The following is a 16,927-nucleotide window of genomic DNA, read 5'->3' as shown; positions in this document are numbered from 1 at the left end:
CACTCAGAGGAGCTAATGAGCTGTTTGTATCTCTTTTGTTACTTATAATGTTAGGGTATGTTTCCAATACAGTTACTTCATTCTCTTACCCAGGTTTTAGCACTTACCCCCTAACTATCAGCCCAGAAAAGGCTCTGGCCAAGGTTTGGATGTGCTTCAAGCCTGGGCCAGCTGACCTAAATGTGGGTTAGAGCATGGACTCTACTTCAGTTGCCATTGGACATTACCTACTGTGTACAGAGGATGCAAGTGAAACAACTCTAATACTGATAGTTCTCTATTCCCCGCCCTCCCCAAATGTCTTCCTTCAGGGCAGAAAGCCCTTACACATCTGATACAAGTGACTGGGAAATCATCTTTGGAGCATTTGAGCACAAAGACTCATAGACTATGACTAGACATGCATAGGTGAGTGGAGAAAGTGCTGACTCAGTTGTAAAGGCAAGGTTTTGCTGTGGGGGTGCTCACCTTGGGACTAGGCTAAGTGTAGTGCTCAGACAATCTGACAGGCTAACTGTGTATAGAAGGCAATATTTTCTGAGGGACTTTACTGATTTTTTTGTCCCCAATATTGCCTTTCACTCCAGTTCTTGTTCTGTGCCAGTATCTGTCCCTGCTTATCTGAGCCCATTCAGACTGCCCTTGGGACTCCAGATGTGTCCTTAAGACCAACCCCACACAGTATAGTCCAGTGGACAGAGCACAGAAGAGTTGGGTGCTAAGCCTGGTCTGTGCTGGCTTTTCTCTCAATGTGATCAGTCACTTAATCTCCATCCCTCAGTCCTAGCAACTGTAAAACAAAGCCATGGCTGAGGGAAAACTTTGTGAAAGACTGACACTCACAAAACCTTATGCACAGGCTGACCAGTGCTGCTGAAACAGTAGCACGAGGCAGGAGTCTGGCATAAGCAGCGTACTTTGGGACAGCAGAGCTTTGGCTTGCTCAGCATATGCTGCTGCTTGTGTCATTTGGTTATCAGTTTGTTAGAAACAGCTTACAACAGCCATCTGGAAAGCACTGTAAACAAGAATGCCTGGTCCTATCCATAAGCCTGGCTGTCAGTGCTAAAATGGCAGCACTGATAATACAGCCAGCTTTGCAAGGGCAGACCCACTGGGGCATCAGCTACCATAGTGACAAGTCAGGGTTGAAAAAGGCCAGTGGAAACTGTGGTCCTTGTTTGAATTTGAAAGCTGTCTCTGAAGAATGTTGCTTGTTTCTACTCCCAACCCTCCAAATAGCAGGAGCCCAGCAGGGTAAGGCTGGCTGCAATTATCTCTTTAGGGCTAGCCCTTCAGCCTACTTGAAAGTGGGGAATGAGGCTTGGGTCAAGGAGGCAACCTATTCAAAAGAAAAGGCCAAACACTGATGTAACTTTGCTAGGAGGAGCACTTGGGAACCTATGGGACCTTGATGTTAGACATGCAGACCATGAATGATATTAGACATGCAGACATAAGCAAGAAATGTGTAGAAGAGAGCGACATATGCATCTCCGCTGGAGGATTTTCAGTCACAGTTCTCTCACGAATGCAGAGTCCAGCTGCCAGCACGCTGGCAAAAGTCATTGCACAGTTTCTGTCATAGGCTGCCATCTGCTCATCCTCTCTCATGGGCCTTGCCCGCTCTTCTGTTCTGAGGGATTCTGTGATTAATTCATAAGGGAGCTGAGCTCCCTTTTGGGTCCCTTTGGGAAAAAGCGGCCTATATCTGCACCTGTGTCTGTACCGTTCCCTGCCCGGACATGATGTTTCAGACGCTCACAGGCTGGCGTGCCCTTTTGCTTTGGAGGGACATGTTTAGAAGCTGCACTGCTTTGGTCACGCCATTCAAAATTATGCATGGGGCAGTGCAGTGTTCTGAGTGAGTGCACTGCAGGGACGAGGGTCAAATGCCCATTTTACTCCTTACCAACACTGAGCCCAGCACAAGTACAAGAGGTAGCAACTGTGTGTGTATGTGCATGTGTATGCATATGAACCTGCACACATGATTCAGCACCCAGTTACAGATTAGAGGTGTCCAAGGGCTAGCGTACTACAGTGGAGTAGGATATCCCTCAACCACACTTTACCCTCACCCAGGTACATTTATCCTGGCATAATCCCTGAGCCAGGACTCCTGCTGGGGAGGGCTATTACACTGGACTTTTCTGGGCTTCAGACAAGTCACTTACACATTATGGAGAGGGAACTCTGTGGAAACCAAAGAGGAGGAAACTAGAATGAGATAAGGAGCTTTCCCACCTGCACCTGGGAGGAGAAGCACAGAAACTGGGAAGCATAGAGGTGCAGAAGCTCAACAGAAAATCGAGTTTCCAGAAACAGGATAGAGATATTGATACTCTCTAGTCCTGTAACAGACCAAAGGCAACCTGCAGAGTAACCTGACAGCAACAGCTGAATTCATAGCTCATGCTGACAGGGATAATGCCAGATGTTAAAGCCTCCACCTCTCAAAAGAGTTCCCTCTTTAAAAAGAAAATCATTCCAGCTTGCAGTTAAAAATCCCCTTTCTTAATTAACAGGAGCCAAATGGCACTGTTGATTATGCACGTGTACAGATGAGCATGCAAAAGCAAATCACCCTCCTTGGGGAGGGAAGAGGGAAGGCCATGCAAGAATTCCTTTCTACAGCCAGACCTTTCTTTCAAAGAAACACAGGGAATTTGGGTAGATCAGCATGAGACAATGCAGTGCTACATTGAAAGCTTAGTCATGTACCTCTGCACAGCCCCTCTGTGAAGACATACTATTGATCTACAAGAAATTATAGCTACATTGCAATTAGAAACAGTTCCATACCTAGGAAGAGCACACACCAACTGCAGATGCTTCCTCACCCTGACGAAGTGTATTTAAACCCGACAACTTGCTAAGAATTTGTCCAGCTGTCTGAGTTGGTCTAATAAAAGATATCAGATTTACCCAAAGAACCTTGTCTGCCTTCCATACCTTACTGCATTTTAGCTGTGCAGCATTGAGGAGAAAACCCACCTAAAGCCTCTGTTACATTTTTTTAGGCAAACTTTGGAAAGGGAAGGAATCAAGGACCAGAAAAAGGAGGAGGACATTTGTTCCTGAAAGAAAAGACAGATGCTGATTGACTTTAATGGGTTTTAGTTTACAGATTCAGATGGGATTACAAACAGCAGTGAGGAAAAAACAGAGTTCTACTGCAGAATAGCACCAACAGCCCAGTTCTCATTCACATGACACACACAAGCAACAGCCCCTGTCATACATGCCTATGTTTGCAATGGCACAGCTGACACAAAGGGCTAGATGCATTTGCTTGCACAGCCACCCAGTCTGCTCAAGAAACTGTTAGATGTGCACATCAGAGGCAGTTACACACCTGCACTGCAACAATTAGGGCCCAGCTGTCCCAGCCCAGAGACCACTTTATAAACAGTATGCTGAATAGGTGAGAGTTGAGGCTTATTAAATTGAAAAGGACATCATTTTGAACACCTGGATTTCATTTTCAGGCAGGCAAAGCTCTCTACAGCCCCTTGTCTTGAAAATACCCACCTCTCCCTGATGATCCAGGCTGTAAAGGACTGCAAAGACCATCTGTGTGGCACAGACACTTTCCTGTTGAGGCAGAGATCTCATTCACAAATACTTGCATTAATTTAATGTGTAAAACAGTTCCCTTGAAACTGACTCTCCATCACAGAGACTACATCTGATCAAAGGCATCTGTACCTGACTGTTCTACTGAGACCACACCTGGGTGGGCTTTAAGGGAAGCTGTCAGATGGCAGCATGAGAGATTTCTGCACCCTAAGGCTGCTGCTATGAGCTCAGTAGAGACATTAGCAGTTTCTTATCTCCTGCGTGCTGGTAAGGAAGAACTCATATTTCTTTCACCTTTGTTTAAATAAACTCATTTCTCTTTTGTATGACAGAGGAAGAATGGGCTGAAGTCACAGAGATTTTATTGCCTAAGCAATAGGAAAACCAAATAATTTATGAGCTGGCCATTTCCCCACCCTGCCAAAAAAATATCTATTCAGGCAGGTCATTTCTTCTATGGCTGTCCAAAGGGGGTTTGATATGTCTCAAGGTGAATGCAAGAAGCTGGGAAACAAATGGGGAACCAAGCCATTGGACCTACCCACATAAAACCAGCTAAGTCTCGTCACCCACAAAGTGATGAATCCTGCATTGTTTTCACAGATATTTGTCAACAGCTCTACAAGCAGCCAAATCAAGAGTGAAGTGGAGCATATTGGCATGAAGAGCATGTTCTTAGGAAGTTCTGTTTCCTTCAGGCAGGTGATCTATGATTCACAACCTAGATGAGCACAGGATGAATCCTACAGCAAGCAGCTGTGTATTCAGCCGTGCCTTAAGCCAAAGTCTGATCCCTTACACCTGCGCAGCCAGCTATTAGAGCTGCACAGACATACGGACAGGTGGGATTCATTGTGCTCTGCACGTGGCATAAAGAGTCAGCAGGAACCTGGCAGGATCTAGCTTCATATCAGCTCAAGTTGAGAAGCTATCTGCTTCCAAGCAACTTTTTGGCTGTGTAACTCCTCCCACCTGCCTAGATGAGTTAAGTGATTCAGATGGTAAGAGGTGCTCTCCTGTGAAAGCAGCAGGACCTTCCAAAAGGGCCAGTTTTTCTGCTCTAAACTCCCACTAATAAAATTCAAACACAGCAGATGCTAAAGTTGGTGATTCTTCTGGCGCACAACCCCAGCAGGCACATTAACTCATTCTCTCATATGTGTATGCACGGTTTTAATTAAAGGCACAAATCCTGGATCTGAGAAGCCCTGAACTCTATATCCAGAATCAAACTAAACCTCCTTGACCCATCTCCAGTTTCAAGGTCCATAATAGGTCCACTTCAGTGCTTCCGAATGGTACACTTCAGTGCTTTGCCCCACTCCTCTCTATAGAGCCATTTGATGATCTGTTAGAAGCTGCCAAATTGCTAATGGACAAGCTTAGGGTCTTTTATGCTTAAGCAGGAGACCTCCCATCAAGCAGAGATCAAGCAGCTGTTTCAATGTGAGGCAGGATATCTTATGAGCACCGGGGGACCAAGAAAACCCAAACAAACAAACAAAAGATGCATGGCCAGCAAAAGCAACAGGAGAAGCTGCTCATAGCCATCCTGCCCAAAACACCAGAGCAAGAGCAGCACCCAGTGGTCATAAGAGGCATTTGATCCCTGACCAAGGCCCTCTTGGACAGCAAAATGAAACTCCCAGGGTATTTTTCCTGCATTTGGAAGTGGGGCACTTATGTAAACCTTTTCTGCATATTATACAGCACAAACTTGATGTGGATCAGGCTTTTTCTTCTGCATTGCATAGCACAACCAGCTTCATCTGACAGCATGTTTAAAACAGTTCCTTTTGCCAGCGTGCTGCGAGCCCCACCTGCTCCTTGTGAAATCTGTGTTCTTCTGCATTCTCCCCCAGGAAAGATCCATCTTTGCTGCTACAAATACTTCCCATTGCATTCAGCTCCCCAGGTACAGGCCCAGCACCACAAACTGTGTAGCTGTAGTTCTTCTTGAAGTGGGTATGCCATTATAACTTGAGAGGCAAGGATGTTTCTGAATGGCGATATCTTTTATTGGACCAAGTGCATGGTTGGGAGAGATTTTAGACAAACTATTGGCCATGAAGTGCTCTTCCACTGGGCTCAACAGCTTGTCTAAAACCTCTCCCAACCCAGTAAGACACTGCTCCTCTTCACAAAAAAGTATCCTAACCTCTCACATATTTCCCAGACCATCACAGGTACATCATCACTCCAACACCAGCACAATATCCAATTTTACTATTAGGAAATCATGACAGGAACTGCGGTTGAAAATTCTTGTCTGACTGTAAAAATCTTTTGCTAGAGACTAAGGAACAAAGGAGGCAAGGAAGACAGCAGTAATATGTGTTCACGTTTACACCTGATATCAACCTTTTGTACAGGGCAATAACTCAACCTCACAGATCTCTTCAAGCTCTCCAGTCTGCAATCAAAGCTCAAGCTGGGATACCTGGATAGACCTCTAATAACTCACTTGCAGTCCACTGAAATGATAAGTGGCACAGGCTTAGCCAAAACCTCAGACACAAGGGATCTCTTCAGTATGCAGTCTCTCACAGTATGTCTTGGTCACCTTTTCTGAAGGAAATGTCCCATTAGACTATCCTCCTACCTGAGCAGAGTTGTTACAATGTTAGGACTTCAGCCAGGTGGGATTTTATTGGTCTCAGACAATTCTCTTATGGCTTTCCAACCTAGGACATTTCCCCTGAATGCCTTCTTTTCATTGGTTTTGGCCCACTGCTTAGTTATGTTCCTCGAGCTATCAGCACCCTGAACAATTCATCACCCTCCTGCTGCTATTCTAAGTAGTAGAGTCCTTTCAGTGATTGGCTACCCATGTATATTAGTTTATCCTGTCTCAGCAGCACTCCAGATAATGAACAGCCAGTCAGCATCTGCAAGCTGAAGGAGACTGTGCTCCTGAGGACATTCCCAGGAATCAAAAGCATGGTGGTGTCCAGGGAAATTGCTGTTAATGCAACAGTTTGCAGCCCACAGGACTCTGTGGAATCACTCCAGCAAATCTTTATGATTTCAGTGCTTCTGTTCATTGTAGCAGCTGGCAATTATCTTTTGCTTTGGTCCGCATTCAGTGGGTTCTCATCACTACTTTCAAGCCAGCTGGTCAGCCCCAAAGACACCATGACTTTTGGCATATTTGGGAAAATTTATGATTAATTAGAAATAAAAACATAAATTCCCACACCCTCAGCTACCCTGCTCACAGGAGCTCTACCTTTTTTCTCTCTAGGATGTCCAGCCTCAGAGCTTGCTATGTAGCACACCTGTGGGTTTCCTTTGGAGCCGCCACACTACTTTGATGCTTTCACAGGCCCTGTTTAGCTCCTGGAAGCCACTCAAGTTTCCAGTGTGGCTGTACTCAGAGACCATTGGTTGCAGGATAGTGATGGGGATGCTGAAATTCAGGTGGGGATATATAGCTCCGATGCTGTTGTCCTTTGTGTTGCTGGCAACAATCCCTGCATGTGGAGGGGAGCAGCAGGAGACAAAAATTGAGTTTACAAACTTGCTGGCTGTTTAAGAAATTAAGGATTAACCTCCCCCACAACCCCTCCCTGCAAAGGGTTTTGGCTGTAGGATCTGTGTCCTTTGCAACTTCACATCAGGCACAGTAACTCTGTTTTCCAGGTCTACAAGACCAACAGAAACAAAAGGCCAGATTAAGACATCAAACTCCAGATACACATAAAGATACAACAGTGTTAGTGCAAACTGAAATACCCAAAGAACTTTGGAAAAGATTAAATTAATTTTTTCAGATGATGGAACCAAGACAAGAATTAAATATCTTAGTCTCAATGCAGCTGACTATGGACAGAAGCAGGCTCGTAACTTCTGCTGCAGCATCCCAATAAGGGAAGCTTACCATGCTGAAGATGACCTAACTGATAAGGAAAGGAAAGTAGTTACGTACTTTCAAGCCTCCAGAAGGAAATTGCTAACAGGGCTCTAATAGCTATACATGACAGAAATCCTGACACATGCTTTCTAGTCAGGAAACATTCATGTTAAAAAAGAAACTAGGGACACAAAGCAGAAAAAGTCTGCTATGGAGCCTAGTGGCCATGAAAGAATATAGGGAAGAATCCCTCAGCTCCATCTCTGCTCACTGTCTGACATCCCTGCATGTTAGTAGTCCCACTAAGGGCAGAGTGCAAGCCCCTTCCTGTGGAACTCTATAGGGTTTATGTTTGATGCATAAGAGATATCTACAAAATAAATTGCTTTATTTTGGGAAAAGACAGGTCAGCAACTTAGATCCTGCTCCTACTAAGGATTTAAACACATGAACAGTCTCACTTATTTCAAAGGAAAAGCTCACTTTAGTCAAGCATGTTCTTTTCTAGATTAGGGCTTTTGTATCTGGATGACTATGACAGGAGTAGACAGGATTATGAATAATGCAATGAGGAGCCAGGTAGTTCTACATGACTCCATCAGTGCTCCATAATGGCAGCCTCCAACATCAGTAGCATTCGTAAGTCTGGGACTCTTCTCCCTCCCCTCCATCCTGTCCAGTGTTTTGTTTCTTATAGCTCACACATAGGACACCAAAAATGGAACTTCCCCAGTTACCAGAGCCTTAGTGGAGTGAAAAAAAGAGAGGAACTAAGTTAGACCTTTGCCAAGAAAGGTTCCAGATGGTCAAAATGAAAAGGGAATAACAAGTAACCTAGTGGTCAGAGCACAGGCCTGAGAGTTAAGAGTTTTATAGTTCATTCTCATCTGTATTGGATGTATGGCTTATGCCATGCCTCAGTTTTTTCCATCAGTAATAAGGGAAAAGCCATAATCTAAACCTGAAAGGAGTATCATATGGGTTATTCTTTAACTGGGATGGAAAGCATAATAGTACTATATAGTGTTGTGCATCTGTCTTGCTTGGTGGCCATTTAACAACTTCAAGGGCATGGGCCTGTGCACTGTGAGGACTTCCAGCAATGTTTTAGTACATGACTGGCAACTTCCCTGAGAATGAGGAAGAAAAGGAAATAAAGCAAGCAAAGTACATTTGTTTACCAAGAAGTTCTCCACTGTGGGTAGAAAAAAGGGGACCCCCACTTGAGCCACCATGAACTGCACAGGTTGTCTGAAGCATCACAGGCTTGTTAGCCACAGTGATCACAGCTGACAAGATTCCCGATGTCACTGAAGGGCCACAAGCCTGGCCGAAGACACCAAAGCCAACAACACTTACTTCTTCTCCTGCACAAATGAGAAAACAAGTCAGGGGGAGGGAAAGTAAGGAGAATTCACACAGCAAACAAACAACAGGAGCAGATGAGTGAGCCCAGTGGCAGATGTCACCTGTAATAGAAAAGGGCAGGAAAAAAGGATGCAGAACGTGACAAAGAAGTGGAAGCAGAATGTTGGTTCTCTGATGAAATACTGGCAACACTTAGGGCACTGCTGAAGATTTCAAAAGCACAGGCCCTGGGCCTCTGCCAGCCTCCCCCACCAGTCACTTCAAGAAAGTCTGCCAGCTGAACTCTCCCCTTCTCACTTGTTCTCCATCCACATTTAAAACCTTCCTGGATCTTACTTTTTTAGTGGTCTACCCATGCTTGTTTTCACAGTTCTTTCCAACTCAGCATCATCTGTGTGGGTTGCTAACTTTCTGTTCACACCCCACATTAGACTGCTCCCAGTGATGTACCATTGTTTGCTGTATTGTGGTGTACCTGCTTGAAACCTATAACAACCTATGAAGAAATCACCTCTCTACAACTAGATACACTGCTGTTTACCACACATTGCTGTTTGCAGGCCTTCATATGAGTTTTCAGTATATAACCCAGCATATGAAAACTAAATTTGGGTTCAAACATTTGCTATAGTATATTACAAGATCTTTAATAAAGATCAGCTATATTACACCTCTCTGCATTTCTTCCCCCAAACTGTTCTTTACAGAGTTTGAAGCCACCAAAACTTTGTCTACCTGTCACACTCTGCTTAGCAATATTGCTCAATCTTAGACACTAGAAAGGATACTGGGAGTGCTGGCCAGAACACTGGGATATGCAGAAAGGAGAAAGCACTTCCTGGCATTGTAGGGTGATGGAGATCAGCACTTCCTTTAATACAAGGGGCAGGCAAAATATGGCCCATGGGCAGAATCCAGCCCACCAGGCCATTCTATCTGGCCCACAGGGCCCCTCTGAAAGACCATTATTACTGGCCCACAGATTCTCTGAAAGCTGGCAGGAGGGCTCTGGTTGCTAAGTGACCAACCCCCACCCCAGCCTGGCCTGACCTACCCTGCCCCAGCCCCAAGGTAGGGGGTGCTGGAGACAGGAAGCTTCTGCCAGGCAGTCTTCTGCCTGGTGACCCTGTGGTTGTTCCCCAGCCCTCCCTCCCTGCAAGAGTGGAACTTAAAGTAAGAGCCGCTTAGGGGAGAGTTGGGGGAATGGTGTGGGGTGGGGGGAGGAGGAGAAGGAAGCTGCAGGCAACAGCCCCACTTCATGCTGCATATGCGGTTCCTGGGGCTCTGCCTGGGAGCTGCGGGGAGCAGTGCACCATTGGGTCAGGCTGGCTCTATGCCTCCACCTCTGGCTCCTGGCTAGAGAGTTGGGAGCCACAGAATCCATGCGCAATTGGGCTGGGCTAACTCTGTGCCACCACGTGCAGCTCCCAGAGCTGTAGTCGGGAGCCACGCACCAGAGGGCCAGCCCAGCCTGGCTCTGTGCCTACATGTGCGGCTCCCCGCTGGAGTTCTGGAAACCCCATATGGAGGCATGGAGCTGGCCCACCCAATAGCATACAGTTCCTGGCACTCCAGTGGGCAATTGTGTTTGATCAGGTTGGGCCAGGTTGGCTCCATGCTACCAGCTAGGGCTCCTGGCACTGCAGCCAGGCCTGCTTGCTGCCAGCCACGGGGTCTGTCTGTCCTGGAGGGGGGCCCTCCCACACACACACCTCCCCATAAACCTCTTACATCCCCCACACACACTGTACAAGAGTAAGACTTTATTGTGAGCTATTTTGCAATTGCCTCTATATACACTATGCAAACACACAAATCAGGACAAAAATATTTTCTAAACTAAAATGTTCTAGATGTTTGATTTAGTATATGATTTTTTTTTCTGGTTCCAAGATGGCAAAGTCCCCTGTCAAAAGGACTACTTCCGGGAACAAGGACAGGAACTTCTGGTGGCAAAGTTCAGGGGTTTGGGGTAGGACTTCTGGTCCCAAGCTGGTGACCAGGGTGCAGGGCACATATCAAGGGGTGGGGATACCCTTGTGGCCCTCAACAGCTCACCAAAATGCATTAAAGCAACCCTTCAGCTAAAATAATTGCCCACCCCTGCTTTAGTACCACACCAGTTCCACTCTTGGGGATGCTGTTCTACAGGGGAGCGTTGCCAAACAGACATAACCAGACAACTCTGAGCTTTAATTCTGCCTCCAGCTTATAACACAGGCCCACAGAGTTCACATTAGAAGTCAAATGTCCCAGGCATAACTGGCCAGGCTGCAAGGAGACAGAGTGTGGGAGAGGAAAGAAGGTGCCTCTTACCTTCACAAAACTTGGAAGCTAAAACTGGCTCTGCAAAAGAGAGTAAGCTTTCCTGTAGTTCCACTACTGCTATGTCAAAGGGAGAATCATCTTGTGTAGCAAACACCACTCTCCCATTAATGACAGAGCTCCTAGAAACAAACACAAACAAGTTCCCCAGGGTTAAGTCTGAAAAAGCTTGTTTTAGAAAATGAGAGAACCTGTACCAAGTAAGAGACATGCTGTACATCAGGTTCAGGGTTTAGCACTTGCAATGGAACAGATAAAGACAGCTCAGCTTACATCCCAGGAGGCAGAACATATCTCCCAAGCACCCTGTGGCTGCACACTATTCCACATAGCCCCCATGGGTCATTATGGGGTAGGTAAAGCAAAGATGGCCCCAAGGAGACTGCACATACTCCATGACTCACAAGCATTCCCCTTGCTCAGCAAACCAGCTGCTTCTTCAGGTGTCTCAGTTTCACAACCTGGAGGGCACTGCTGTCTCCTGCCTAGTGCTCTTCTATCTGAGGATGACCTCCAGTGCCCTGTATTTCCATAGCATGTCTGCTCCTTTGGACAGGCTCAGACAGGCCCCAGGACCTGTTTGACGGGCCAGAGCCCATTTGATGGTGTCAATGAGAAGACAGCTGTCAACTTGACAGTGCTGGTGCTACCCAGAGCTAAGGCTGCATCACAGCACAGCAAGAAAATCTCAAAATTGTCAGGGAGAGAAGGGCAGCATCATTTCCTGACATCAGGCCAAACCAGTTTAAAACAGTCACACAGACAGACTGCCTTCTACAATTAACACCAGTGCCAGAAAGAGGTCAGGCATGGGTATGGTCATGACAGCAGACTGGTTGGAGAAAGGGCACTCTCTCTCCACATGGGCTGGATGATCTGACACAAACCCCTTCAAAGCTGTTAAAAGCCCTAGGATTGGTCATTATTATTGATACACAATAGCAGGAGCAGCAATTCACTAGCGTGTCCTCACTAGTGGCCAATACCTCAGTTAAGCGGAGAAGCCCTTTTTGCACAGATGCTCTAAATGAAGGGTGCCAAACTTAGTCTGTGGAGCCTCATGATTCAGCCCATGGGTCTCTGACTGACCACATATATGCAGGATGCAGAGCACAGAGCTGATCTAGTAGGGGGGCTGGACCTGGTGCTGCTCATGCAGCACAAGGAGTTGGTCTGGGGTGTGCTATGTGTTGGCTCCAGGGCAGTCTAGACTGGGCCACAGTGGAGCCAGTGCATACCTATTTGTCCACCTTTAAAACTGTGGGCCCTGCATGCAGCTTGTGCCCTGTGCTGCGTCCCACACACGCTGCTGGTCCAGCTTCACATGCCATATGTTTCATGTGTTGGCCTTGCACCAGGCCTCCCTCACTCTGCATGTGGTCGACAGGGGGTGCACGCTGCATGTGGTGCCCTAGCAGACCTGCCCTGCATGCTAGCTCTGGCACAGTTCATCCAGCCCACAGCCTGGCCCAATGACTGTCATCCAGCCAGTGGGGCCGGATGAGTTTGACAGCTGTTCTAAATACTGCTGGTCTACCAGAGTAAGACTGCAGAAGCACCTTGCAGCTTTGAAGCTCTCACCCTCATTCTTCCCCACTGTTGATTCAAACTCATCTCCAAGCTTCCAGCAGCACTGGAAGGTGGGTCCCAAAACAATCCTACGTTACTTCCAGTTTGGCTGCTGGGTGTCACTTGAGATGGAGAGAAGATGTGCACTTTCTTTTGTAATACTTGGTTTGTGGTCTAGAAGCTAGTCCAACTTCTCTATTTTGAACCCTTCCAAACTTACATTCCGTCAAACTTATAAGTTTCCTTTTAATCCAAAGTTCAATGAGAGAACATCTGACCACAGGAAGTTGTTTACAGAACACTGAAATCCTTTAATTCCCCAGGCTGATGTCTTGCTCATTTAGTAAATCTATAGGGCTTGAAGTGCAAATGTTGTCTTGTGTGCATCTCCGCAATTTGCATAAATTAGTTACTGTGTCTTTTTCAGAGGCACTTTACCTGTTTGTGACTGCTTGCTACATAGTTGAATTACCTTCATGAGCCCCAGAGTGAAAAAGCGACTAGAAATGCACAACAGCGTACTCTAAGTGCACGGCCTCAGAACCAACAAAGGTTATGAACTTATTTGGAGTCAGCACTTCCTCAAACCAAGTGTAAAGTCCAGTCTGTGCTGCAATATGTGCATCCTCAAAACTCCCTATTACAGGGTTTGAAAAGGAAGGAAGCTAGTCAACAGCAGAGGACCTACAGCAGCATAAGCAATGAACACAGCACTGTCAGGCTGTGTTTTTAGCAGCCCCAAGCGGACTTGTTTCTGCCAAATGGCAGCAGCTCTGACAGTAGCTTCCCCTCCACACTTCCTGGTACAGAAATATAGAGACAACAGTCAGTTACAAAGTCTATGCTTACAGTTAAAGATATATCACATCTAGCCAGAATACAAAGTAATCAGTGCTGGGTGTCAGGCATTTAAGCAGTTCATGTGGCAAGCAGATAACCAGTTTGCTACAATGAAAGCAACAGGAATAAATAGTCCTGGCTGAGTTTTGCAGTTAAGGAAACCAAGCTCCTCTCTGCTATGCATATACATGTAATACAGCCACTGTACCTCATTCCTTCTAATTTATTAGGCTGAAAATATGTGACCAGACAAGAACCTCACTGCCAAAACTGGCAGCTGCCTGACTCCTGTCTCATATCCGACTGCTGCAAATAAGGCATGAGAAAGATGCAAAGAACAATGGTGAGACTGTGATGTGGAACCAACTAGAGTGCCTAAATCTGCCTGGTTGTCCCAGAGGTTTTGGCACAGTCACTGAGAGGATGACGTAAATTAGACAGGAAATGTTAAAGGGAGCGGGGCGGAGGCTTACGTTTCGGGGCTGGGCCGCACCCTCACGCAGACGGCCGAGTCCTGGCTCACCACGTGTCGGCAGGTCAGCACCAGCCTCGGCTTCACTGCGACACCCGAGCCCCAGACGGTGCCACACTCCACCAGCACCGTGGGGGGCAGGAGCTGCCGTCCCGGCTCCGGCGCCTTCCCCAGGGGCTCCACAACCAACTGTGGCCAGCAGGCCAGCTGCGAGTCGGCCAGGCCCTCCAAGGTGCCCCTGAGGCTGTCCAGGATGTGGGCGAGGGAGCACACCAGCGTCAGCCCCACCCACTGGCCGGCCTTGCAGCACAGTGGCGCTGCCACGACGCCCACCAGACGCGGCCCGTCGGGGCAGGTGGCAAAGACGCCTGCGCCCTCAGTGCCGGGCAGGCAGCGGGCATCAGTGAGGACCAAGGCGTTGCTGGGCCCAGCCAGGTTGCTCACCACGCCACAGCTCAGCGTGTTGAGGAAGATGTCCGGGCAGAGGGCGCCGAACGGGGACCCGCAGACCCAAAGCACCTGGCCCAGCCTCAGCCCCGCGGCCGCCCCCAGCCGCGCCAGCCCCGGCCCCTCGCCCAGGCCCGGCACGGCCAGCAGCGCGAACCAGGGCAGGCGGCGCAGCGCGGCCTCGCCTTCGGCCTCCGGCTCCTCCTCGTCGCCAGCCGGGAAGCGCCAGGGCTCGGCCGGGCCCAGGGCGGCGGCCAGCGCGTCGCGGAAGGCGGCGCAACACGCGAGCAGCAGCAGCCGCGCCTCCAGCGCCGGCCCCGGGCCCGGGCGCAGCACGCGCAGGCGGGCGCCGGGGGGAAGGCTGCGCGGCAGCAGGGCGCCGCCCCGGGGCCAGGCCCAGCCCCGCGCCCGCCGCCCCGCGCCCGCCGCCAGTAGAGGCGCGAAGACGACGCCATGGCAGAGCACGAGGCCCAGGCGGCGGCTCAGCACAACGCCGCTGCAGCTCCGCGCGCCCCCGCCCGCCGCGTCGGACGCGCTCACCGCGCAGCCCAGCCCCGCCGCCCCCCGTACCGGCGGCGCCCACATGGCGACTCAGCTCCGCGCCCGCCCCCCCGCTCGCCAGGGGGAGCCCGCGCCGCGCCGCCCCACCTTACGTCATATGAAGGAGGGGTGTCGTTCTATTGGCCGCTCGGCTGCGCTGGCGAGCGGTGATTGGCCGGAGCAGCTCAGACGGCCGTCGGCGATTGGCGGCCGCTGGGAGTTGGGCTGCGGATGAGGGAGGAGCGACGCTCGTTTGCGCCAGCCGGTTCTGCGCGCTGGGGGCGGGGCCAGCGCAGCCACGTGGCAGGGGGCAGGAGACGAAGGTGTCGGCGCCCTGCGGAGGGGGCGGAGTCTGTTGCCCCGCCCCCGCGCGAGCCCGGAGCGCTCCTCGCCCCGCCCTGTGTCGAGCGGCGGCGTGGGAGGAGCCCCAGGTGGCCACGCCTACTGCGGGAGGGCGCCGACGTGGCAGGCGCAGCTGGGCACGGGCAGAGCTGCGAGCCCGGCCCCGGGGACGAGCCCCTCGCGCCGCAGGCGGGACTCAAGAGTAGGGCCCGGGCCTTTAAAAGCGCCCGAGGGCTTGGGAAGGGGCTGAGCTATGGTCCCAATTTAGAAAAAAGGCACAACACCGTTCCTTGTGGCCTGTACCTGGCCGGTCTTCAAAGCAAGCCCGCACGGAGTTTAAGCCCAGTACAGTCCTAAAAGCTTCTAGCTTCCGATGTCCACCCCCCCCCCCGACAACTGGCTGGCACAGACAGCTTTGTACCACTCACCCTCTTTAAGTTAAGTGAGGTTTGATCTTAAACACCAAACACAGCAATTCTACCCCCAAAAGCAGTCAATTAAACAAGCCAGGCTGTAATCTGGGACCAAGAGAAAGGGACTGAGCCAACCAGATACCCCTCTTCCATACAAGCTACCGGTCACCTGCATTTTCTGTATGTAAAAGTACCTTGTACCAGAACATGAACAGAGCTGAATGCTGCTGCATGAGGGACAGAAGCCCGTGTGCATGGTGGGAAGCCAGAAACCCTGAAGACTTAAGGATATTCAGCAAGTTGAGCTCAAGTTTTCAACACAAGTGGAAACAGAAGGCATGAATGCTGTCCTCTACCTAAAGGTTGACAAAAATCAAACCAAAGGTTAACAAGACTATCAGGACTAGGACCAAGCTTTTTTCCTCTTCAGAAGGGATTTTTTTCCTGCCTAAACTTCTGCTCATAGAGGCTTATTTAGATAGAGAGAAAGTGAAATACATTAGCATGAGTCTACGAAAACAAATACTTAAAGAAAAATCCACATGACAAGAAGAGAGCTCCTTGTAATTAAATTGCCTCAGAAAGAAAATAAAGTCCCACTACTTAAGTCTTAAAAAAAACCAAACCACTCAAAACAAACACGCACACACACAAGAAAACCCCAACAGAATACAAAAAACAACCTCCCCCCTACAAAGAAAAAAAAGCAATAGTATGTCAAGCACAAGATGTACCATCAGAGCCCTACATTGGAAAGGAGCTACAGCAGCCATGGTTCACCCCCGCCCCCATCCAATTTCTCTCTATCACTTACAAAAGTTCAGAAATATGCTGAAGTGTAAAATCTTTTGAAGAAAACTGTTAAAAGTGTAAGTGCAGTTTGTCTGCCACAGACTCATGCACACACAGGCTAATACTACATAAGCTTCCTGCACAGTTCTCACTCTTGCATTGTTTTTAAGGTATATTGGAGTCAGTTCAGTAGCTTCAGTTCAGATGTCTCCATCTTAGATTCAACTTCATTCTGCTTTCATTTCTCATTCTAAGCTTCATTCTTACTAGGTCCCCGTGCATCTCCCACTCCCTGTACATTTTCAAGCCACCTGAACTGGGGGAACCATCCCTACGTGGCAAACACTCTTTTACCATTTTTCTCTTGTGCACATTTCAAAGCAT

General features: G+C 48.8%; 1 protein-coding gene across 1 annotated transcript; it reads right to left on the bottom strand.

Annotated features, from left to right (window-relative positions):
• Window positions 1-3,103: 3,103 nt before the first annotated feature.
• TYSND1 (trypsin like peroxisomal matrix peptidase 1) lies at window positions 3,104-15,041 on the bottom strand. Its single transcript, XM_019484174.2, has 4 exons — window positions 14,011-15,041; window positions 11,120-11,250; window positions 8,617-8,802; window positions 3,104-7,055 (listed from the first exon to the last, which is right to left on the bottom strand). The coding sequence occupies exons 1-4, from the start codon at window positions 15,039-15,041 to the stop codon at window positions 6,838-6,840; spliced, it is 1,566 nt and encodes a 521-aa protein (XP_019339719.2). The 3' UTR covers window positions 3,104-6,837.
• Window positions 15,042-16,927: the final 1,886 nt, after the last annotated feature.

This window comes from Alligator mississippiensis, chromosome 6 (assembly GCF_030867095.1).
Source record: "Alligator mississippiensis isolate rAllMis1 chromosome 6, rAllMis1, whole genome shotgun sequence".
Classification (NCBI taxonomy): Eukaryota; Metazoa; Chordata; order Crocodylia; family Alligatoridae; genus Alligator; species Alligator mississippiensis.
This window is presented reverse-complemented; position numbering and strand designations above follow the sequence as displayed.

Coding starts and splice junctions, on each gene's coding strand:
- TYSND1 (XM_019484174.2), bottom strand. CDS start 15,041: ATGTGGGCGCCGCCGGTACGGGGGGCGGCGGGGCTGGGCTGCGCGGTG. Junction 11,251..14,010: donor GTGCGGCCCAGCCCCGAAAC/GTAAGCCTCCGC, acceptor GTTTGTTTCTAG/GAGCTCTGTCATTAATGGGA. Junction 8,803..11,119: donor AGCTTCCAAGTTTTGTGAAG/GTAAGAGGCACC, acceptor TCATTTGTGCAG/GAGAAGAAGTAAGTGTTGTT.